General features: G+C 41.2%; 1 protein-coding gene across 1 annotated transcript; it reads right to left on the minus strand.

Annotated features, from left to right (window-relative positions):
• Window positions 1-328: 328 nt before the first annotated feature.
• On the minus strand, window positions 329-23,804 carry sv2ca (synaptic vesicle glycoprotein 2Ca). Its single transcript, XM_067608348.1, has 12 exons — window positions 22,846-23,804; window positions 11,688-11,868; window positions 10,398-10,549; window positions 5,286-5,419; window positions 4,680-4,769; window positions 4,111-4,221; window positions 3,891-3,979; window positions 3,258-3,422; window positions 2,942-3,075; window positions 2,526-2,732; window positions 2,175-2,334; window positions 329-2,010 (listed from the first exon to the last, which is right to left on the minus strand). Exons 1-12 carry the CDS (start codon window positions 23,441-23,443, stop codon window positions 1,827-1,829), a joined length of 2,205 nt encoding a protein of 734 aa, XP_067464449.1. The 5' UTR covers window positions 23,444-23,804; the 3' UTR covers window positions 329-1,826.
• Between the last annotated feature and the right edge of the window lie 971 nt (window positions 23,805-24,775).

The raw sequence follows: 24,775 nt of genomic DNA on the forward strand, positions 1-24,775 counted from the left end.
TCAATTAAAGTTTTTAGAGGCATTTTAACATTTAAACTAATAACTTAACTATTGTATCTTATCTACCCATCTTATCTTATCTTATTATCATTATCTTCAGCAGTATGCATTGTGTTTCTGATTGAAAAACAAGATATACATAACAGATCATGTTTTTAAGTGAGAGATTATGGCAGAATTTGAATTCCATATATGTAACAATTATGCAAACATAATTGAGTTGAATTTTACTCAGATGTTTTAAGATTCGGTCAAAAAACTAAGAAGTTTCCTTAGGAGACATTTTCATCATGAATGGCACCAATTATCCCTCATAAAGAGGTGGCTGTTATTTACATTATTACTTTGCAGTCGTGCTAGGTAATTTACACCATTTGATCATATTATGGCTCATTGTTACCTAGAGTATAGTAGTGGAATTAATCTCTGGAGAGGAAGAGGCTTATTTCACAAAAATAAAGATTTTTATCCAAACAGGAATGTCTAACCTAAGAGATGAGGTTTAGGAAATGAATTGACACCCTAATAAAATACTGCATTGGCCACATATTTCACATATATACACAAAAACTTAATGATCATTCTATTTATATACTTCCTATTAAGTTTCTGTCTTTTCCTTAGGACACCACATGACTATGGGCAGACTGCTCCAGTTAAGGAGAGGCACATTTAAAAAGGCCATTCAGTATTTTTAAAAGGAAGGAAGCAGCATGACATGTCATTATCAACGTCACTGCCACAAGCAAAATCCAACATAAATCATAAGGAGTGCTCATCAGAGAGCTTTGGTACGATAACACAACACAACACAAGGAAGGGGGCCTAGAATAACAACATTTGGATAAAATGAATAATTCATCATTCCAACTTCACAACTACACAGCAATAAATAAAATGAAAGTCCTCAGATTCAACATAACATACAATTATTGGTACAAGAAAATACAGTTTTTCAATATGGCCTTTTTTATTCTTGGTTGGGTAGGTAATGCAAAGGGCTTGGTATCTTATGTGAATTATCTACTTTGAAAAGGTTTCAGGTATCTGAGAAAATGTCATGTTGAGCAAAAACAGTATTGTGTGTATGGTCCAAGTGCAGAATGGGACGGAGAGTATAATTATATGCGTGTATGAGTCTATTTTAAGACATGGATTTGGACAAAAAGTATATCTACATGTGAGTGTTTATGGATTTGTGTATGCTGACTGTCTGCAACATGTCCTGTGTATGTGGGTCCTGTGGGCAAACCAGCTGTCATACATCTGTGTCGTGTGTCCGCTCTGTCTGATCATCTATTCCCTCCGTTATCACACAGCAGGCTGGCTGTGCTCATTACAGCTTGTTTTTCTCTTTTCTCCCCATCTGGCTTGTCTTAATAAGACTGTATCAATATTAAAAGCCTTGAGCTTTAACCATGCGGTGACTCCACACAAGATTATGGCTGCGGCTGGAAGGTACAGCCATCCACTGAATAAAATTAAACCAAAGTCTCAGCAGCAGAACCTGTGCAACTTCTCAGCTCTGTCATGTGAAATCTTCAGACAATAAATTCACAAAATGACTGAGCTTATTATTAACTTGCAAGGAATCTAATGTTTGGTATGATAGAAGTCAAACACATGGTGAAAAAATGGGTTTCAATCCAACGTTATACCTAAACTACAGTTTAGTCAACTACAGTTAAGTTAAACGTGTTTAACAGTGTTAAGATGTGTATGAACCAAGCCATTTGCATTCCTTGTTCACTGCTCCCTGGACTTCCTCTTGGATTCAAGAGGATTTTATTTCCATTTCACCCCAGCTGATGAGCGTCATGCTGGTGTTACATGAGGACATTCGCCCTGGTGTCAGGCAACCGGAGACCCACCAGACCTCCCCCCACCAGCACAGATGAGGCCATTAGGATGGGGATGGCCTTCGTGATGCCAACAAGGGAACCAAAAATCATGTTCCCCAAGACTGCAGCCAGCTTACACAAAGCGTTGCAGAACCCAAATCCTGTCCCTCTGCGAGAAGAGAAAAGTCAGGGACATGGAGGTAAAAAGTAGAGAAGAGAGAGAAATGTGTTAAAGTTGATTGAATAATCTCTTTGTCTTTACTCATATGTCTTTCCAGTGTATGGAAATCCATTAGCAAGTCTAAACAACTATATACTATTTTGTCCCCTCACCTCCTAACAGTAGGGAAGGACTCAGTTGTGACCACATCCAGGGAGTTCCAGGCAGAGATGCTCAGGCCGTTGTAAAGGCACAACATGAAAATCATCATGGACTCACTGGTGCCAAACCACAAGAAGAAACAGCTGATGCCTGACAAGACCATGGATCCACCTGATGGACACAAACAGAGAGAAAGAGTTAGTGACATTCATTTAAGTAATGTTCAAAATTGCCTCTCATACTCCATGATGGATGTTACATCCATAGCATGAATCATTTCAACATCCTACATGTGACAACCAATTACTCCACTGTACACTCACCTTCCTCCATACACACAAACATGAACCCCTCTTTCTTACCTAACATGGACAGACGCCCGATTTTGTCCATGAGCAGGGCGGACACAATGTTGCCGGGCAGAACAGCCAGAGTCCCCAGAAAATTGATAAAGTAAACCCAGTAGGCACTGTAGTCGTCATCAAACGTCATCTGGCATCCCGTCTTGTTGTGGGTGAAAGTGCTGTTGATCACCTCTGTGCCATCAATCAGCTTGGAGTCATCGATGTCTGCACAGAGAATACAATAAATCACAATTTGACAATAACAGCACAGAGGAAATCAGTGTTTTCTGTGGTTTTGTCTGCCATATTTCCTTTTCACCATTTGTCAATTTCACCTGATGAATCTGAGAATACGAAATGAGAAAACATGCTGCTCAAGCTGTGTATTCATGTCAAAGCAAGAGTTTAAGGGTCTTTAATTCTAATGGTCTCACCTGTGTTAAAGAAGAATGCATCAATGAAAGTGCAGTTACGGAAGAAGGAGCCCACCGATGTGACATCATCAAAGAAGCAGTTACGAAAGGTTGAGTCGATAAAAGTGACGGACTTCAGCTTCATGCTGATGAATCTGAAGAGACAAAGTAGCATTGTGCTTTCAATGATTTATCACAGTATGTGTAATTATTTTAATTATATTTTTATAGCTTAAAATATGTTCAATTGTAGGATCTCTGATTAAAATTATAAACTCAACAATTATCCGTATAATTTTGCCTTCACTTATCCTGCTCGTAAATTGACTTCTCCTACCTATCATTGATGAAGAGGCCATTTCTGTGGATCTGATTCTCCAGGGTAAAGTTGAAGGTGAAGTCTTCGATGCGTTCATTGGTGTGGATCTTAACTTTAGAGGCATACTCATCTGCCTGAAGGTGTTTGATAACATCAGGGAACCAGACTGACAGGCCATAATACCTGCAACCAGCAGAATACATACCGTATCAGGATAGCAGGAGGTTATTTTGTCAATTGATCAGCGTAATAATGTTGATTTTCAACTGAGATCTGACAAAAACACGGATAGGTACACTCTTAAATGTGCAATCAGAGAGGCAGAGAGGCAGACATACACAGCAGAAGACCGGGAGACACCTGTGGTTTCTGTTTGATTTTAAAGAGTGTTTTGAGGGTGTGCTTTTTTTAAATCCCTGGCTGCTTTCACTCCTATCTCTGCTCCTGAGACTGAGACTGAGACACCAATGGACCAGTATTGATCCACAGGACTATGATTGATTTCACGCAACCACGCAACTTCTGCACAGCAGAGAAATCACAATGACAGAAATGCAATGTGGCCGCAAGCCTGACTGCCTTGTGCTATTATCTGAGCGAAAAAAATTAGACTAGATTTTTCTGTGACATAAATGAGATCAGAAAGCTCACCCAAATGACAGTGTGAACCACACTATGGCTAGCCGCATCATGTTTTCTCTCATAGGGTAGTTGAAACACTTCATGAGATTCATATAGATCTAAAGAGAGACAAGAGATCAATTTCACTTTGCAGTATATGTAATTAAAAGACATATTTGGGGTGGGGTAAGTGGACATAAATGTGTTAAACAGCTGATGTTAAGATACAACGAAATACGAAAACATTTACCCCATGTATTTCAGCCTTTATCCGAAAGAAAGCCTTGGAAACTGGATTTCCAGACTCTGAGCCCATTTCCACCAGTTCATCCATCTGCTTTGGGATCTTGATCCTGTTTACCTGGGAAATTAACCACAGGAAACAAAATAATTACAGTAGTACAATAGCTCAGTGACATCACTATGATTATGAATTACTGTATTGTAGGTGTCAATTTTATTAGGTTTTTTTTCTCTATTTCTATGTGTTAATCCCTCGTTTCAAACAGTATTGAAAGCAAACGATAACTGGAATGAAAATCTAATCAGAATCAAGGAGTTGAATATGAACAGGTGGTATTAGAGTACATGATCAATTCAAGAAACATGTTGACTAAGAGGCTTTCCCAAAGTGCAGTTCATGCAGCAAATAAGCCTGAATGACACAAAACAGCTTTCAGAACCATCATAATTCAGATATGATCCTGCACAGAGAATGTGTTAAAGCCTGTCCCAGCGGTGGCAGAATATAAGCCTCTTTGCTTCCTTAAGCATCCAGAAACCCAGCCAAGACAGCGTGCAGGAGAAACAAACACTCACGGTGAAGACTTTCTCCGGTTGCCCACGCGCTCTCATGTTGGTGTCGTGGATCTGTTTGAGGATCATCCAGGCTTCATCGTGCTTCCCCACCTGACAGGGGGGAAAGCGAGGGAGAGAGAAGACAAGATAAATTCATGCAATCAGCACCAGTCTCCCTTACTCAGGGATGGCAACCGTCTCCTATCCACAATCATATATACTGTACATAAATACACTCCTTTGATTCCTAGGCCAAAATCATGAGAGTCACGACAACGGTGACTCATTTTACTTCAAAGGGTAATTATCCTGCAGCAGAAACCTACTGGCGTTGATCTTTAGGCTTCTATTTTGCAGTCGCATATAAGGCCTTATCCAAGAGTTTTGGATGACTCACACTGTTTGGTCTGATTAAACATCTGTTGGGAAATACTCACTATTTGACTGACATATTATTATAAAGATATAAAATGTAAAATTGATAAGCACAGACAGTTGTTGACACTGACACAGCACCGTGAGGCTGCCTTCTTGAAGATACGGCCGATGCGGCAGATTCAGGAGATATCAGAACAATTTCAGTGTGAACATTTGCTGAACTGTAACAATTCAGAGAAATCTGTTTACCTCAAGGTAAAATCTGGGACTTTCGGGCATGAAGGTAAGTGCCACCACAGCACACACACAGGGCAGGGCACAGACGACCACAAACACCCTCCAACTGTGAAACTGGTACGCTGAACCCATACTGAAACTCCATCCTGTAAACAGTGACACGCCACAGCAGTGACAACCAGTTCAGATTATGATGGATGACAAATGCAAATTAGGAAGTGAATGCGTTTAAATATTTGATGATTTTACAAGTGCTTCATTTACATTTTCTTACAAGCGGTGTGCACCTTTCTAAAGCTGTAAAGTATCTGTTGAAATAAATAGATCAAACATCATATAATTCAGATCATTAGCAATTGAAATCCTCAAATGCAACCTGATGATAACAATATTAATGCAACAATGCTATCAAGATGATCCAACAACTGAGCTGTTCACCATATTCCACTACATCAACATCAACAGTTGACAAAAATAGTCTATTTATAGAACCAGCAGACACAGAGCAACATTAGCATTCATGTGGAGCTGTGTTTCTGTCCACCAGATGAATGTAAGTCCAATATTGCCTCCCTTTTTAGCTCTGTTTCTGGTCTCCACCAACTCCTGAGAAGAATAGATGGCTGTTTAGCTCCTGAATGCTCCAATATATTCACCAGCTAGTTGCTAACTTTGTCTGTCTGCAGTTTGGTGTTGGACATGTAGCACACAGTGGGTTTATTAGTGCTTTATTGTGGAAAACAGCTTCCTACTGCAGACTGATGACAGTGGAGTTTGGGAGCTAAATTAAAACAATTTGCTGAAAAGAGGCTAAAACACCAAGGTAAATGGAGAGTCAGGCATGTAGATTCATCATTACGAGTGATATCTTTCACATTACACATCATCATACAACATCATTTGATCCATTATATATATAAAATAAAATATTTATTAGTGCAGCTTTCATTGTTGTTGATACAGATTATTTGTGTTTGGCATATTGTCATAATTTCAAAGATGATTGGGTGTGTTTGAACAGATGTCTAATGTATTCACTTTGTTTTGCTGATAAAGATGAACAGTATGTTGGTATCCATTCAAAGATCCTGATCCTGAAAATAAAGTGAGTGACAAATGACTACAGGGAATATTTCTGGTCATAAATGCTCGTGTCTCAGACCAGACAACAATTCACAGTGTCTAATTTATGAATTACACACTAATGTTCAGCACACTATTTGAAACCAGCAGGTGGCTATTTACCCAATCTTAAATTCACAGGGGCATAATAAAAGCAAATATGATTACTCAGATAGTCTTGAAACGATCCTTTGAGGGATCAGCGACTAAATAATATTAGATGTACTGTAGATACTAATGTATATCCTTATCAGAGGCTGACTGGGGTGTTTGATCTGAGAGGCTGAGTCTAAATGTTATGTATGAACCTCATACTGTGAACACAAAAGGGCTTTAAATGAAAGATGGTATTTAAATGAGAGCTCTCCACAGCCAGAGCAGAGTGATGTGTAAGCTCCGAGATGAATGGCTCTGCAGAGGGAGCTGAGAGAAGGGACGGGTTAATTGAATGTGTAGGAAAGGAATTGAGTGTTTTCTGCTAAGTTAAATCTTGTTGCACCTGATCTCAGCCCACAGGCACTCTCCCAGACTCATTAATCATTGTAACATGCGCTACACACACACACACATACACACACATGCACAGACATTTACACATGCTCACAAAAGGGGGGAGAAGCACACACACACATCCGCACCAACACGTAAAAACTTGCATTGACAGAGAAAATAAGCACAGAAATTAATAACACGAATTACCATACGCAGATGACACCGACACTACTAACATAATGCCATAATGCCATACTTCCGCCCACACATACACACACATTCATACATTATTCAATTTTTGTTTCCCTTTTGAAATAAGACACTCACTGTATCGTCATGCATTTCCACAAGACCATTTTGTGAAAATGTTTCAAATAAATAAAGGTGATTATTTCCTAAATCATTCAGCGGAGAAAGGAAAGCAGAGTATTGCATCTTAAAGACTGAAATAATGGAAGATTTGATACCTTTAGTTGAAACAACACATAAACAACAATCATGTTTATCTTGTACAATATCTGATAAACAAAATTTGTGAATAAACTGACTAAAGATGTTTCCCAATAGAGCTAAACAGAGTGGCAAAATATGACTTTATGTAATGCCATAATTTAGAGTAAATTTATGGAAGAATATTCTTCTCCTCATATATGGGATTATTTGGTGCATCATTTTTTCATTTGCAAGAGTTTATATATACCAAAGTATATACATAATAAAGCAAGGATAAGACAGAATGCAATCACAAATGCACATGTAGATTTCTATTTGCGCTGTCATTGTCTTCGTTTTTTAGATTTTTTTTTTGGAAGCACAGAAAGGGGTTGCCGTGTCAGTCGTGACCTCCCACGTCTCTCGACAGATCGTGCCTCATGGAGATGCTGCTCCAAAGGGAACAGCGCCATTATCCATCAACAGGCGTAGGAGGGGAGTCAGGGTGTGTGTCTGTGTGTGTGTGTGGAGGGGGGGGGGGCATTAACGCTAATGGTTATGCCAGAAAAAGGCTGCTGAATTAATCTCACAGCATATTAAAATCTGGCTTTGATAGCAATGCATATCAACTGCTAAAAACAACAATTTTCAAATAGGGGGTGGGAGGATAAGTGACGGATGCCTCCCACAAGAGACGAGCATGTCTCAGTAGGAAGCAGTCAAAGAACATTACAAAGGTAAACGTCAAGCGACAACATCAGAAGGAAAAAAGCAAAAAAGTAAAACTGGATTTAATTCCTTTTTATATTTGCTGTTGCTGAATTTGTGTGTAATATAATACAACATTATACAAGACAAACATAATAGATGTGATCTTTTCATATACTGTACATACAGTACAAGCAGGTTGTCAAGGGTAAAAGTTTCAGTGTCTTTTGTTGGGCAGTATAGGAGTAATGACTTTCGTAGACATTGTCTTGCCTGGGTGTAGAGTCCCTTTATTTATTTCCCTACCTTTCCGTGTGTGTTTGAGTGTGTGTATGTATGTGAAGTGACTCAGAGAGAGAGAGAGAAAGGAATAAAGAGAAAAAGAGACAGAGTAACAGAGAGAGAAAAGAAAGGAGTTGTTCAGCAGTGATTGCCTTTTCTACAGAAATGTAGCGTGGCTTCCTGCCCCTCAGGGTTAGTGTTTCACTCATGCCATCGGAAATCTCATTACAGGGATTATGTACATAATTGACTAAGTCTATGGATGACTGAGTCAGCAGTGCTACACAACTCCCAGCCCCAGTCAGATAGATAGATAGATAGATAGATAGATAGATAGATAGATAGATAGATAGATAGATAGATAGATAGATAGATATCGCAGTAGAGTCCGCTGAGGGTATTTAATCTTTAATCTGTAGATCTGAGCAGTGTATAACGAGGTTACTCCGGTGGTGGGCTCGCTTGGCAGCAAGTAAACTCTTCAAACTCTTCTGTCAGTGTGATGAGGATCTGTGCCGAGCAGACCTCCTTCAGGGCTCCAGCTGTGAGTCTGGCAGGGGGGTTTTGGGAGACATTAGGAGTCAGGGAGTGTAGAAGATAAATGAGAGCTCTAATGGTGTATTAAACACCAGTGTTGAGGCACTTGTATCATAACCTGTCACTGGTGTCTTCGTTCGAAGACATAAAAGTATCTCCGCATGAGGCATTTGGCCACTTTTTTGCCCACACATCACAGTGCTGTTGGTTACAGGCACTGCAGCACTTTAGGGAAAACATAAAACCATCGGGTTGCCGGAGTATGTATGCGAGACACGTAATCCCCTCTCAGAGAAAGAGAGGCGGCGTGGTAGCGAGCAAAGAAAGGCCACTACTACCCTTCAATACGATATCAGCAGATCTGACAGCAGAGTCTCTTCATGAAGACTTGTTCTGGTTTCAGAGGGTTCTGCAAGTCTTCACCAGTGTGCTTCTGCACATTGATATGAGCAGTGTGTGCGTTTATGCGTGTGCATGTGTGTGTGTGTGTGTGTGTGTGTGTGTGTGTGTGTGTGTGTGCACCCTTCTGTGTGTAAGAAAACTGGCTTCGTCAGAAACTCCATAATTGAAATTTGGCGTCGCCCCGTGTGTATTTTCATGTGTGTGTGTGTGTTAACTTGAATGACCTCGTAAAGTGTCAGATGTTATTGCCTTCAATTTCCCTTGATGAAGACCTGTATGTGGCTGCAGCCCAGTATCATCCATGTCACTTCCAGAAATACACACACACACACACATACACACACACACACACACACACTGTATCTCACTGACGTCACAGGTTGGCTAAAGCATGGACTGGCCATAAATCACCTCTAGCTGTAGCTTTGTCCTATTAGAGCAAGGAGAAAAACCTAATTATGCTTGATCAAGAAGAACACTGCGGAGACAGAGAATGGAGAGAGAGGAGAGGTAATAAAATGAAGGACGGAGTTAGACAGAGAGATGGGGAGAGTACAAAACAGGAGGAGAGGGGAGGCAGTAAAAGGAAGGGACAGCAGGTTTTAAAAAAAGCAGGGAAGAAGTGTGAGAGATGCGAGTGGGAGAAGAGGAGAAAAGGAAAGCTCATTCCCTTATTTTTTTTTCTTTTTATGATGAGTGAAGCTGATATCTAATGCTGTATTGTTATAAATCACAGCCTTTTCTCTCCCACAGGCCTACCCTCACCGTTTCAGCGTGTCTGCTCAATGGTATCCATGCGTACGTTAATCTCTTAACCTCTGCCTCTCCCTGCCTGCAGCCACTCAGAGCTATTAGGTGATTGATTCTCATGGCAGGGAAAACTTAACACACAGACACGGGGAAGTCGTACAGTTTCGTAACCTCTTAGTCAGGAGTTTAGCATAAAGTCACATTGCCAGCCTCTCATCAGTATAAACTTCATCCTTTTGAGGGTTTCACTAAAGATAACATCCATTTGAAAGATTCTGCATCCCTCTACATGTCTGCTGTTGTTTCTCTCGTTGTGCAGCCTATGTCTACATTATAAATCATGATGCCCCTGCCTAACCCAGATGTGTGTACATTATTTTTTCTAACTGATAAACTCACCATAGTGTGGTATGATGGCCCATGCCATGGCAGATGCATAGATCTCACCAATCATCCAGAACATACACAGCCAACTGAGGTGTTCGCCTCTTTTCTCTCTGGATAACACCTCTGCAAAGAAAGAGAAAACGATAGGCACAGCGCCTCCTATCCTGCAAGAACCAGAGAGAACAGGAAAGTTAGTTAGAGGCAGGTAGAGCCAAAACCAAAACAGTAACATTAATGTTTTACAACTTTCACATATGGTTCATTTATGGTTTACATGCTTTGCCATCTGTGATATGTTTGTGTTCCTTCAGCTATGAGAAGACAAGCTTGATATTGTCACAGAAACTGTGTAGCGATTAAATGTTAAAAGCTAATAGATTTTATGCAGTCCATTTAATCTGTAAAGGGTTTTTTAGAATTTTTTTTTATAAATAAATTGATGGCTTTGTTAGTACAAAGTGGTCCCAATAAGCAAAAAATAAGCAAAAAATAAGCACACCTAATTTTTCCCCAAACACGACACAAAAAATCCCTTAGTGGAAACTACTCATGATTCAAAGGCACAGGTCGCATTGGCAGTTTGGACAGCCTTTTCAATTACTCTGAAGGTCTCCAGGGAGAGTGATGCAGATGCAATTACTGAATTAGCTCTTAAAAGAACAGTTACACTGCCAAAGAGGACAAAATAAATCACCGTCCACACCACTTTATCTTCTTTGTGAGTAGATGACACATGCTCTCTGCCTCTGTTAATATTTTCACTTTTAAACACTCTGATAGATTTTTGTTAATATCTGCTTTAAGAATGCAATACAACAACTGCAACGTATATCGGAGTGTTGTTTGTTAATGAAGTGAGAACATCACTGGCTGTTAATAGTTTTTATTGCATTGCAGCAGCAGGGAAGATACGTTTATTTAGCTGGAGAGGAAAATTGACAGACAGATATAAAGTGACTCTATAGTAAAAGAATCAAACACTGCAAACTTTCTGTTGTGCAGGGAGATAGAAGCAGGCTTTAAGTAATCATTAAAGGAAATTGCTCTCGGCTTTTTTCAACAACTACTCAGTGGAAGCTTGCCTCACAGTGATTAATTCTTTACTCTCATTGATTTCATTTTGGATAACTATTGTATATGCTCAGATAGTGTGACCATCCTGTTGCCGAGGAAAGTATGCCAAGCTAATGGAGGATAAAGGCGTCCCTGCCTTTAGATTTGGCTTGACTTTCACAAATCATTCAAACTGAAGGCTTGCCATCCTTGTCATCCCCAGAATGACCTTCACTTAATCAGACTTACCCGAAGCCCGCGACGAGACGGCAAACAAGGAACAGGCCGTATCCCTGGACAAAAGATGACAGGAAGGCGAAGAAGCCGTTTGTAGACATGCAAATGAGGAGGCACTGTCTGCGGCCCACTTTGTCAGACATCCCTCCCCAAAAGAACGCTCCAACCATCATCCCCAAGTAAACAACACTGCCTGGAAAGTGAAGAGGACAGAGAGGTCTGATTTTCATTTTCTTCAATATATAGTGCATTATCTCAAATCTTTAAATTCTTGTATGTGCATATGTTTGTATGGGATTGTAATTTTTTTGTATCAAGGACTATGCCAACATTTTGGTCATTTTGTTAATCAGATTTTGTATGTAAGGTAATAAATGAGTCAACCCAAAGAGGCTTTTCACATATGTTTTGCTACAATATCTTCAAAAAATATATACACACTCTTTAGGAACACTATTTAAACCTGCAAACACTGATTTTTTGGCCTCTTGATGCCAGCTGAAAAGCTCTACTTTTGGTCTCCACTAACTCCAGGGGAAAATGTATGATTCTGTAGCTGCTAAATGTTCCACCGTGTTCACTGGCTAGTCACTTATTTTGTCCATCTGCCATTTGGTGCTGTGCAGCTAGTTTTTTTCACTGAAAACAGCAGCCCGCTGTGGCTGAAAATTATTCTATGAGAGCATTTAGAGTGAACCAAAACAGTAAAGTTTTGGGCCTGAAAACCAAACAATGAACTGAAAGGGACTATAAAACTTGGTCGAGCTGAGAGGGACTGCAGGAGACTGGATCAATTGGCCCCTTTCACACAAAGTGATCATGTGATCCAATGTTAATATAAAAATATTAATTATATGTGCTTTAACATTTTGATAAAGTTACAGACATGCACATCAGAGAGATTCCCAGAATGTAAGCTGCTATTTTAAATAAAGCATTTCAGCCAAAGAACAATTATGCTTTGCTCAAAGACACAGTGGCAAGATTTCAGGAGGAAAGAGACAAAAATTAATACATACTCATTGATGTGAATGTGAACTTGAATGAAACATTGTGAAAATGTCTCAACTTAAGTAGTCAAAGCCACCAAACACTGACACTCAGCCAAGAAGTGTTTCAGGACTGGTGTCCTCTAAATGTGCCTCCGCTGGCAAACGGGTAAGTGCCAAATTAAAATATGGAGCAGCAATAAACTTGCACTTCCATTACTGCTGAATGGATGTCAGTGAATTGGAAGTTATGTTGAACGACTGACTCCATATGGAATGCAAAATTTAAAGATGATCATGCTGTTTTAAAAAGTTTAAAATAGAGTGTCATCACACGCAAGTGCTGATATCACTCAAAATGTTTCAAAGTTGAATAAATATTTTTTTGGCCTGCCTCACCATAAACACACACACACACACACACACACACACACACCTACACACATTCCCAGATGTTACAGTTACAGATGAGCGAACTTTTTCATCATCACCTGTAATTCAAATCCCTATATGAGAAAAAGAGTTTCACAAATGAGATCTACTGTATAGCTTTCCCACTATTCTAACAGGAGCCCATCAGAGCATCGATTGATTACAATAAACCTAAAACCCAATGAAGAAAACCCTTGGTCCCCGTAACACACTCTAGCGTTGATGAGTAGATACAGAGCGTAAAAGACTGAAAACAGGTTCTGATCAATGAGGAGACAAATGTGAACAGTAATGCAGGGTGACTTTACAAAAAGGCCCTCTGCTCTCTTTTAATCTCTCTCATCACAAATGGGATCAATGCTCCAACAAAACAGCATTGATTTCTTTCACTGATCATCATGATTCTGCTCTGGAGAGAGAGGCCTATTATTGCTGCTTTGGTCTACATTGTATGTGGTATTGTGTGGTTAGCAACCTTCATGGACATATAGTATCTGCTGCAATCCAATTGGATTTTTCTCCATTCATAAATGTATTTTTTGAGGTTTCTGTCTGAGCCTACTACAAACTGAATAGTTTATTGAACAGATAATAACAGATAATATTAGAACAATGTTTTGTCTTCCTCCATATCCAGACACATGCAGACATATAAACATAAGAGGGTCTTTGTATTTATAATTCAACACAAAAAGAAGAGAATAGAATAACTGCAATCACATCGAGCATATATGGAGCCTGCCGTCGGGACACTTTGTTCATCCCATTGCAATAACAACTTAATAGCAAGATGCATTTCCTTTCTGTGATGTCTGCAGTCAGGTCACTCCTCCTCTGCTGTGAGTAGATATCTGTTTGCTTCAGGGGGTCAAAACCCGGCTATCTGTCACATTTGGCAGCCATCTAGATGCTCCCCTGAAGGTGCCATAAATTCAATTCTAAATTTAACGGAAGTCTTCAGTCTATGCACAGTTCACATTTGCTTCATTAGGAAGAGGGTAGATACGGTGCACAGGGAGACTGCACAGGCAAACACCCACTGGCCTCCTATTTAAATGTCATCCATCCAAATATCCAGAGGCCTTTTCATTTTTATTTGCAGCAACTTTCCAAACAATCAACTTTGTTTTTTGTAGATTTTTTTTTTTAACCTTGCCTGGCACAAAACAGACAAAGAGGGAACCTTCCATTCCTGCTACTTCAATGCCCGTAAAAAGAAAAGGGCAATAAAAACTGTTGACTAATGAGTACATCCCTCTCAGGACAGTTAATTACGTAATGAATTTATTGATGTTCTGTCCGGCTTGTGCGGCATCTCGGAGCATGATGTCAGCAGTGCCGGCACCAGCAAAGAGGGAGAGAAATGTACTGTAGTGTACGTAATATACTGTAATTCAAAAGTAGCAAAGGCTTCCTGTAACAAAATGGGGTCTGTCTCATCGCTAAAAGACTAAAAGCTAGTTTGTGTCATTAACCTGTCAGGTAAAAAGAAAAGTTGTGTTCTTTGCTTCATGAATAATTTCTTTGTAATGTGTTTATAAATCACACTCCTCTTTCAGCGTGATGTCAGAGTGATACACGCGTATTTCCAGTGAATACACTGCAGCACAATGTTCTTTTTAAAAGCAATTCACAGGACTCAGTCATACTAATGACACAGAAATAGAGGCACCGTGAGCAGTTAGGAAGCCTATTTTTGGCACATGAACTTATATTTCCCAGTACTACATTTTAAAGCTTATGTGGGATTCATTTGCTGTGTTTTCAAAGGTAACAGTCAATCTATTATCAGTCAATTATGTCTACCCCTGTCAACTCACATCATATGATGTTTTAAAGGTTATCCACTGACTGATCTGTTTCTTATAAATAAAAGAATAACATTTCTTGGGGCTTTATTGGGTGGAAGTCATGTAATAGTGTTTTTCCTCATAAGCAATTCTGTTTAGTAATCCACTTCAAGTTAATATAACATTCATTTCTCATGCTGCACATGGTGTAAACTTTATGAATATACATTTAAAGAAATATTTCAACATTACATTAGACTGATGCTCAGTCAATCAATACAGAACATATTTGAAATGATAAAGCTGAACAAGAGCTTCAACCAGTATTTTAATTAACCCTGTGTACCACTACCCACTACTGCCCTGCCATTGATTTAGCAGGGCTATAAATGTAGGTCCTCCCCTGTGCCTTCAGACTATGAAGAGGGATGAAATCAATAGACTTCAGCTTAGTTCAGCCTCATTTCCAGACTGAAAATGGTCTCTACTGAAAAAATGAATTGTAAAAGCTTGGTTTCTTATACAAGAGACATGCACACTTTCAGATGCACTGATTAGACACGTTGGAAGCAAGACTCCTTGAATGGGCAGCCAGCTCTTACACGCGTCTCGTTGAAGATGCAGCTGAATTTGGACTTGATGACCCATATAGACTCTGAGCACCATCAGAAAATGACAGTGTGTCAGGAGAGCTCTCAGGCAGAAGCAAAAGGTTTTGCCCCATGACGCTGTGTTGAGATGTCAAAACACATCTCCAGGAATGGTTAATATTCAGCAACATCACAGGCGCACTCTAAACACAAGACAAATTCCAAGGAGGGGGGTGTTTTAGGCTGAGATGTGGAGCAAAACACTCTCACAATCACACAAACACACATACACAAAACCAAAGAGTAAATCTAATTCATCCATTAGTAATAAAATATGACAAATGCATTTGATTTATTTTGATGTTGCCAAACTAGCCACTGGGGACCTAGATAAAGGAGAGGAGATTAAAAAATGAAAATTTATACAGGAGCAAGCACAAATGCAAGCAAATGAAATATGTGAGCAGCAGAAGAAAGAGCAAAATGCAGCGAAGGGGGTGACAAAAGCGAGAAAAAGGTAATGAGGGAGGAGAGTTCAATAATTGCTAGATAGGGCGAGAGAATGAGAGGGAAGAGGGGAGGAAGGTGAAGACCCTTGTGCAGTGTTTTCTGCCCTGTCACATCCCGAGGAGCCCCCTGAGAGCCGTGGGAGCGCCGAGCTGCATCACGACCTCTTCTCTGATTTCATGCTTTGATGCTCTTTGCTCTTAGCGGTGCAAAATGTTTCAGTGTCGCTCAAAACACCCGTCCTGTTTTATTCATAATGATGATACTATCATAAAACATTGTGCCTGGTGCACACTATGGTTTTACTATGGTATCTCTCTCAGTTTGAATTTTTTCCTCTTCTATTCCTTTTCTCAGTCTCTTCATTGCTACTTTGATCTTATTTTATCTTGTCTCCCTTTCTCTCAGCTATCCTCCCCTTTTGCACTGTGCCCCTCTCCCCTACCTCTCCACTATTTCTCTTTCTCTCAGCTTGCATCCTCTCCTATTGCTTTCCAATTTCTTGGCTCACTTCTCATTTCCTTTCCCCATTTCTATTCCTTTTTACTCCTGTTCCTCTCTTCTCCCCTCTGCTCCCTTCTCATTTATTTGCCTTAGTTTCCCCCTTGCTCGCACTGTCATCAGCTCCTTTACACTGAGCAGCGTGTAATCACGTTTGTACTACATCGTGTCAGTTTGATCGGATTCATGCCCCCGTCTTCTGCCACCTCCGCAGAAAAAGAGATTGGAGCTTTTTGTCACATTTAAGTCATATCAGTGGGGGCAGGATTTCAATGAAATCTATATGAAAGTAACCTATTGTAGGACTTAAAGTGGAAGGTTTAAAATGACTCACTCAGCATCAGTAATGATCCAACCTTCATTACATTAAAGACTGTGGATAATTTGTGTGAAATATCGTGATGCCATGAACCCCTGATAAGAGCAAGCAGTTAGACATGGTTTACTCATGGCTGATATTGCTGGTGGCAGCAGGTTTGGTCCATATGCGCGCATACACACATTCAGTCCCGTCATACACTTACCCCCCACCCCCTCTCCTCTCCCACACACACACACACACACACACACATTCCTACACAATGTGGAGCTGCACTACTCAAGTAGTGTAATCTCCGCAGTGACGCTGCGATCTTACTGCAGTTTAGCCATGCTCAGCTGCCCCTGGACCACAAAGCCCCACACAACCTGCCAGCTGGCTCATACAGACGGGGAGAAAGAGGGGAGAAGGAAAGAGACAAAGAGGAAGAAGGAGAGAAGGAGAGCCTGGAAGAAGAGAACAAGTGAAGCTGGGAAACAAAGAAGCCCAAGAAAGCAAAAGGTACAAGAGATCAAAATATGAGAAAGTAAGGATGAAAAGAAGAAGACAATAGAGCAGTGCAGAAACAAGAAAGGAGGGGGAAGTCTTGAAAGTGGAGAGGGAGAGGTGGCTGTTAAATGAACACGAAGAGTTCAGAAGAGAGAGAGTCAGAAGAAGAAATAAGGGGAGTCTCAGCGGGGAAAAGATAGCCTAAGAGAACAAATAAGTAATGATAGGGCATGTGCTCCTATTGTCTGTTGTGTCTGAGATGATAGCTAAGCCTCTCCCTCACATTGTTGGTGTACTGAATACTACCAATCTGCAATCTCTCTACTCCTATCCACCCACACCTCTCTCCCCATTACTCCTCTTTAACTTGGCAATCTCTGTGCTTCAAAGCTGTCCCTCCTCCTCTCCTCTCCCCTGTTCATCACAAATATTGCATCTCACAATGATTGTTTTCCTTCCTGCTTCCTTCTCATATCATCCACTCTTATTCAAAGTATTTACAGTATTTCACCCCACCCCCCACCCCAACTTTCCATCTTTCATTCCCATGTAGCATTAAAGATTGCTGTGAGATCTGGATACTGGTAGGACCAAATTGAATTCTGTAATCTAATCAGCATTTTAGTCATCCATCCTATTCAGGCCTTTGCATTTTTCATACTGCATTATCCCATTACGCTCAGCTCAGTCTGTGCAGCTTGCCTCTGTCTCTGCCTGTTATGTGGTTAATGGAGCTGCACAATGCAACAATGATGGGAGTCCAGCTCAGGTGGAACTAACCAAACACCAAATGGATAATTTTGAAACTACATAATGAAAATGTTTTTATGGTAAGAATTAAAATTCTCATATGTGTGTATGTGTGTGTCTGAATTTTATAAATAGTCAAAATTTCAGATTTCAGTTGGACTTTGGATGGAACTATTTTTAAGGAAAATGCAATATGTGTGATGAGCTCTCCTTTCATCCTGCTGCTCTGCTGTTACAGTTGAGCTCATAGGACTTTGTTTTACAATCCTCTATATAATCCGCAGTCATTCCTCGACTAGGGGTAAGGATAAACACTGTACTAGGGTAATCAGGTGGACACTCTCCTTCCTTGGTGTTTCATTGATGGGCCCCGACAGCAACAGAACTTCAGGAGGATCAGTCAAGTCCAGGTTTCTTCTGTCAATGATTCAGTCCTGTTTGTACTTCAGCTTTTTGTGTTTGTACCAACTGCATCCTCCCATGGCACCATCAGATCCACAGGATCAGATCCAGCCTGAGACCGGTTGTAATGATCTCCAGTGGGAAGGTCAGCTTCTGATCTAGATCAACCTTCATCTTCCAATCCTGGGCTGTATCCAGTAGGCTTGATTCTTTTCTTGCAGTTCACGTCTTTGGTACCTTTCCTGTTGGTACAAAGGCCATGGTGTTTGAGAAGCCAGGGATTGGTGGAAAGAGGGCATTGTTGTTAGTCCTTCTTTTTTCCAGCACTAGTGCCGGTTTCCGAAGGACCGGGTTGTGCCTCCAGGTGTAGTGTCCTTGAGTGAGGCTGGTCTTGTAGCCGATGAGTATGTGCAATAGGGTTGCTAGGTATTTGGCAAAGGCAACATGATGGGTCTTCCCCAAGCCACTAGGTTAGGTTCTTGGGACTGGGAAGAACATCGTAGATGGTTCTGATGATGAAGCTAAGTCTGCCTCCTTCTATTTCCCAAAGATCCTTCCAGGCAAGCTTCCGGTACTCAAGGTTTTCCCATCTGGTCCATTGGCCCTGTTTTGCCTGTGAGACTGCCTTTGCACATCGTTGTGCCTCCTCCTGCTGCCATATCTCTTTTACCACAAGTCCTCTCTTCTGGGCAGGTGTTGCTCTGTGCCATGTGGGTCTACTTGTGCCTAGCCCAAAGTCACCTCTTTCATGCTGCACTTGGCCCACAATATCTAAATGCCTGAGAGCGTATTTTGCCTGCTGTACCACCTCGAATGGGTTCCACTTTCTGCCTGCTGCCACTCTGGGAGCTGCAGCCTGTATTGTGGTGTCCTGATTTTCTGTCAGGGTCATGTCCAGCCTTACCTTTGAGCATTTGTATTCTCAGTAAGGCTAGTGTTAGGTTAGTTCAAGAGCCCCATTCACATACAAGCCGATATTGCTGAGGCATTGTGGGAGTCAGAGCCATTTCTTGATGTATGTACTGACTGTTCTCCAGTTTCTCGACTTTGGTGATGTGAGCCTCATAGATCGTCAGAAGCCATGTCAGACAGGGGAGCAATCCAAACTGCAGGCATCAAACTTTCAACTTCCCTGGAAGTAGGGTCTTGTCTATGTTAGCAAGGCCTTTGATGGATTCTTCCTTCAGTTGCTTACTCTGGTCTGAGTCCTTTAGGCTTGCATTGCACCACCGCTCTAAGCTCATGACTGGCATCTCTGATACCGTTGGTATGGGCGTCTGTGGAATCTCTTCTTTGAGATTGAGATCTTTGAGATTTCCTTTGATAATGGAGATGGTCCTGGACTTTGCTGGGCTTAAACTTCGTCTGTCGAGTTACTTTGTACATGCAATGGTTGTGGTTAGAATGGTTATGTCATCTATATATAGGCGCAGATGGGGGGTAGTCATTGTCCAGACTGCAAGCGTTCTCTTCTTACCACCCATTTGAATCCTTTGATGATTAGTTCCATTGCCATGGTAAAGGCTAGTTGGGAGATGGTGCATCCTGCCATTATTCCTTTTTCCAGGGATTGCCAAGACGTGGTGTACTGTGATGTTGTGAGACAAAACTGCAGATCTTGAAAAGATTAGTCTCTGACCAGTTTTGCACTGATCACTGGAACACAGAAGTACTCAAAGCTAACTAATCAGCTGTTCCTCTTCCATGATGTGCTTTCAACGCGAACAACAGGAAGTTAATGGAAACAGGGCATCTGACAAAAGTTAAGCTCAAAACGGTGCGCCACATCACATTGCGCAGTGCTGTGTTGCTTGCAGCCAGTTAGGACACTCCAGTCAAAAACAAAGCAATCAAACTGATTTCGTCACTGATGCTCATTTGCATCGCATTCATTTAGGACACAATGCTAAACAGCTGGTAGTAGCTGGTAACCAGCAGCAGCTGAACTTCAGGAGGATCAGTCAAGTCCAGGTTTCCTCTATCAGTGATTCAGTCCTGTTTATACAGACTGTAAATCATTCATCATCAGTTATTAATGTACATGGTAACATATAAAAAGCCAATTGGAAACCTGGTTACACTTGTACATGGCTTTATAGAAGAAATCTGGAAAAATGGGTTTCTCGTGTACAGTACATGACATTTAAGTTCCTGGTGCAACCCAGTAGCCTCTTGGTTAAGAAACACGCCACATCATATTTATTGCCATGAAGAGAATATCGTATTGTGAGTCTGTCATTGTAAAATAAGAGCTTGTTGTTTTGCTTGGTTGAATAAACTTTATACAAAATGAAGTCCACCCTAATCAACCCAGAGACTAAACTGGCTGCTGTTTATTTCTGCACTTCAAGGCAATAAAATATTGCCATGGCACCTGTAAAACACCAACTCACTTCATTTTGTTGACTGTAATTAAGTGTAATTACTCTGAAAAACTCCAAATGGATACCAACAAGGTCATAGTAATCATGTAGGCTCTGCTCAGACATGCACACACATACACACACAAACTCATACACACCAATCATGTTCACCTCAACAGGGAGGACCCCCGGGGCAATCAGTAGGAGAAAGGAGAGGAGAATGGGGGAGGATGGGAGAAGAAAAGAGAGGCACATAAAGAATAGAGGGTGAGAGGGAGGGACAGGGGGTGAGGGATGGAGTCACGAACAAGGAGAAGCAGAGCGTAGAGCATGAATGCCTGCAGGACCTTGCTTGGCTAGAGAGGGAGAAAAGAGTTTACATGGATACTTGGAAAGAGACAGAAAGATGAAGGTGTACTACACACAACTTCTTGTGAGGATTTTACACGGCAGTACAAGTGAAAACCCCACATAGACATATATTAATAAACTTTTTCATCACAATAATAGGAACTGTATAATTTTTATAATTTCGAAGCAGAGAAATCTATGTATGTAGTATTTCTAAAATGTAGTAAAGCATTCATTTTTGTTATTTTACTTGGTCAAATGAACAATCTTAGATGAATAATCAAAAGTATGATAAGTAAAAGTATGATAATGACATATTTTAAATTTGACACAGAGTTTGAATTTCTTGTTTTACATGTAATGTAATGTAATCCAAATATTTCATACTTTCCAACACCAACCTCCATTCTCAAAGAGGCCCTGCTGTATCAATTTTGCATCAGATGTTGCGGTGCAGTTGATGTATTGTCATGTCTAACTGTGGCAGTTAGTATCTAAGGGCTGTGCGCCTGATTTAATGTCCTCGCCACTCTGGTACTGACACAGTGAGTCAGCCCCTGTACACAGCTCTGTGGTGATGGATTATACACCTGCAGCCAATGGGACTTCTGGGACTCCTGCTCAACACACAGAGCACACAGGGAGTACTAGCTACCCTCTTAATCCTGACACGGAGACCAGTGGACCGAAACACCTCATCCATGTGAAACACAACTATAGGATCAAGTGTGACATGCACATTTCAAACACATAGCACTAATCCTATCTTTTAAGAGAAACAACATTCTACAGAAGGCAGTGTTACCATTCCCTTTGGTCTGGTTGTACACTATATATTAATCCAAACTATGATTTTGATAGTGGAACATAAAAAATAACAATATAATGTACACTTGCATTGGAGGTAGCTGTGTCTAAATGTTTTAATATACAGTTAAAGTATGTACTGAGTATTTAACATAAATATTCAGTGCATAAAATGCAGTATGCACCTTGTACTACTTACTGTAAATTTAGAGTGGAGGTAGCCACAAGAAAAAGAACTTTGCCACTTAACAAGGTAGCTCTTCTGCTGTGACACATTGGTTGGGTTTTTGTTGTTTGTTTGTTTGCTTGTTTTGCTTGTTTATTGGACATCTTACAGTGTATATATAGATAGGAATTATGGGGAGAGAAGGTGGGGGATGACATGCAACAAAGGTTAATATCAACAGGGTATGTTGCAGTTACGTGTTATGCATCTTAACCATTAGGCCACCCAACACCCAAAGTGTCACAACTTGGGATGCTGCTTTTCCTGCTTTGTTGATTTTCTAATTAGAAAATGTCCTCTGATCAGGTTGTTTCCGTTGGAATGACAAGGCACTAATAATTACAGTATGTGGCACTTTTAAAAGCCCGAGGAGCATTGGCTTGTTACTTAATGTTTGTGGTCGTGTTCAGTTCATACTCATACCTTTTACATGTTAAAGTTGCACAATAACATTGCAAGTATGGAGACTTTGGTTACAGGTCATTGCCACAATTCAACATATAACAGAATGGAAGATCTATAATCATGACTGGATAAAAGATGCAGCTCAAATTACATCCATTGATAAATTATTTGCATCAGCTCCTGTTAGCACAATTAAATATGAATATAAATGCACACTCACCAACATTCACACACACACAGTTTCCTTACCTAGCCACCCTGAGCTGGAGTTGGGCACACACATGTCTGTCTCTGCGCTGGGAAGCACAAAGCCCACCACGAACACCTCCACCCCATCTGACATGAGTGCCAGCCCGAGCACCAGGAACAGCTGCCACTGGAACCTCCCATGGCCACACTCTTGGATGATCAGCTCATATTGTTGGGCCAGCTCCTCCTCATCAGCCTGTCTCTCCTGCTCCAGCTCCTTACGGTCCCTTGTTGCGTCTGACATCGGTTGCCCCAGTGCCACCTGGCCCTCCTTATGCTTCCTATCTCCCGCAGAGGGGATCCCCTGGTACTCTCCCTCGTAGATCTCGTCCTCATCATCGTGGCCTTCCGTGGCATCACTGGAGCCCTCTTCGTTGTCGTTGTAGCCCTCTCCGTCCTGCCTAGGGGGGTTCCTATAGAAATCCTCATCTTCATCCACCTCATCCTGGAATCGGGTATAGTTGCGCTGGGATGAATACTCATCTGTGGCACGGTCCACCACCTTGTTGACTTTCTTTGCTGCATGCCGCTTAGCCTCCTTGACCACGTCCTTGGCCCCTTTAACCAGGGAAGTCCTGTTATTGTAAGTGTCCTCCATTCTGGCTCCACCAGTGGGTCTTCACAGGGGTTTAGAGGATACTTAGAAGTAGAAGAAAGAGGGAAGAAGGGCAAGAGGGGTGAATATGCGCTGGCAGGGGATTTGCAGGAATGGTGAGATCAGTGGGTCTCAAGATGCAGTAGGGAAGAAAACTCTTGAGTCTGCAGTCACCACAGGAGATAACCCACAATGGCTGTGGCAATCATCGGCCAGGCTGAGAGAGATGGGGGAAGGGTAAGAGACAGACAGATATAAAAAAAAAAGAGAACGAGCAAGGAAGGACAGGGGAGAGATCAGAGAGAAAAGAGAAAGAAAGCAAGAGAGAGGGAGATGTTCATCAGATAGTACCCATAACTCATGTTCCCCCCGCTATATCCGTAACCATCCCAGACTAACAGGTGACACTACACTGACAGCACATACCCTCTTTAATCATTCACTCACCATTTCTCCCAGGACTTTTAATCATTTGGAGTGATGTGCGAAAAATGGCTTTGGCTGTATAGCTCTCAGTTTTTATTCAAAATGAACATTCAATTTCCAGAGGTGCTCTCCATCTTCTATATTTCATGAGTTTGCCTTAGTTTTGAAGAGAGGAGCATTTTAAAGAGAGACGCTGAATCTGCTGATTCATGATCAGCTCTGAGGAACAGAAGCTAATAAACAAGACTCTGCCCAAAATCAATTTGCCCCCAATAAAGAGCTGGTTTATTATAATGGGAGTGACGATCCAACCGTAACAGTACTGTCATATTTAATCTGTACAAAGAAAGGAGAATGGTCATGAATGGATACGTAGATAAATACACACTCAGGTACAGGCGCATAGTAGAAACACACACACACACATGTCTTTGAGACACCCTCATACAACCAAACATGCCATGCACATATGCGACCACACACACACACACAGCATGGATGGGGAAGCCCTTTCCCATCTTGGCAGGCCAGTGCTGATGGGAGGGAGACCCCAGTCTAACAGTGTGAATGATGTAACATGATTTCATGTGAGTGCTCAAACTGTGATCCACAGTTCATCATCACATTGCCTCCGCAGGCTCGCTCTGGCCTGTTCATTGCATAATTTGTCATAGCACAGAGATACAAGCATTATTAAACAGATACAAAATGATCATGAAATTCAATCAGTGTATGGGAAAACGCTAGTTTGCGTTAACTGGACATAGAATTAAAACATTTCTGGATAAGAGGAGTGAATACTTAGGGTGGGGGTGGTCAGAGCTGTCCAGTGTGTGTGTGTGTGTGTGTGTGTGTGTGTGTGTGTGTGTGTGTGTATGTGGCCAGAGCTGTCCAGTGTGTGCAGTTCCC

This window comes from Thunnus thynnus, chromosome 2 (assembly GCF_963924715.1).
Source record: "Thunnus thynnus chromosome 2, fThuThy2.1, whole genome shotgun sequence".
In the NCBI taxonomy this organism is placed as follows: Eukaryota; Metazoa; Chordata; class Actinopteri; order Scombriformes; family Scombridae; genus Thunnus; species Thunnus thynnus.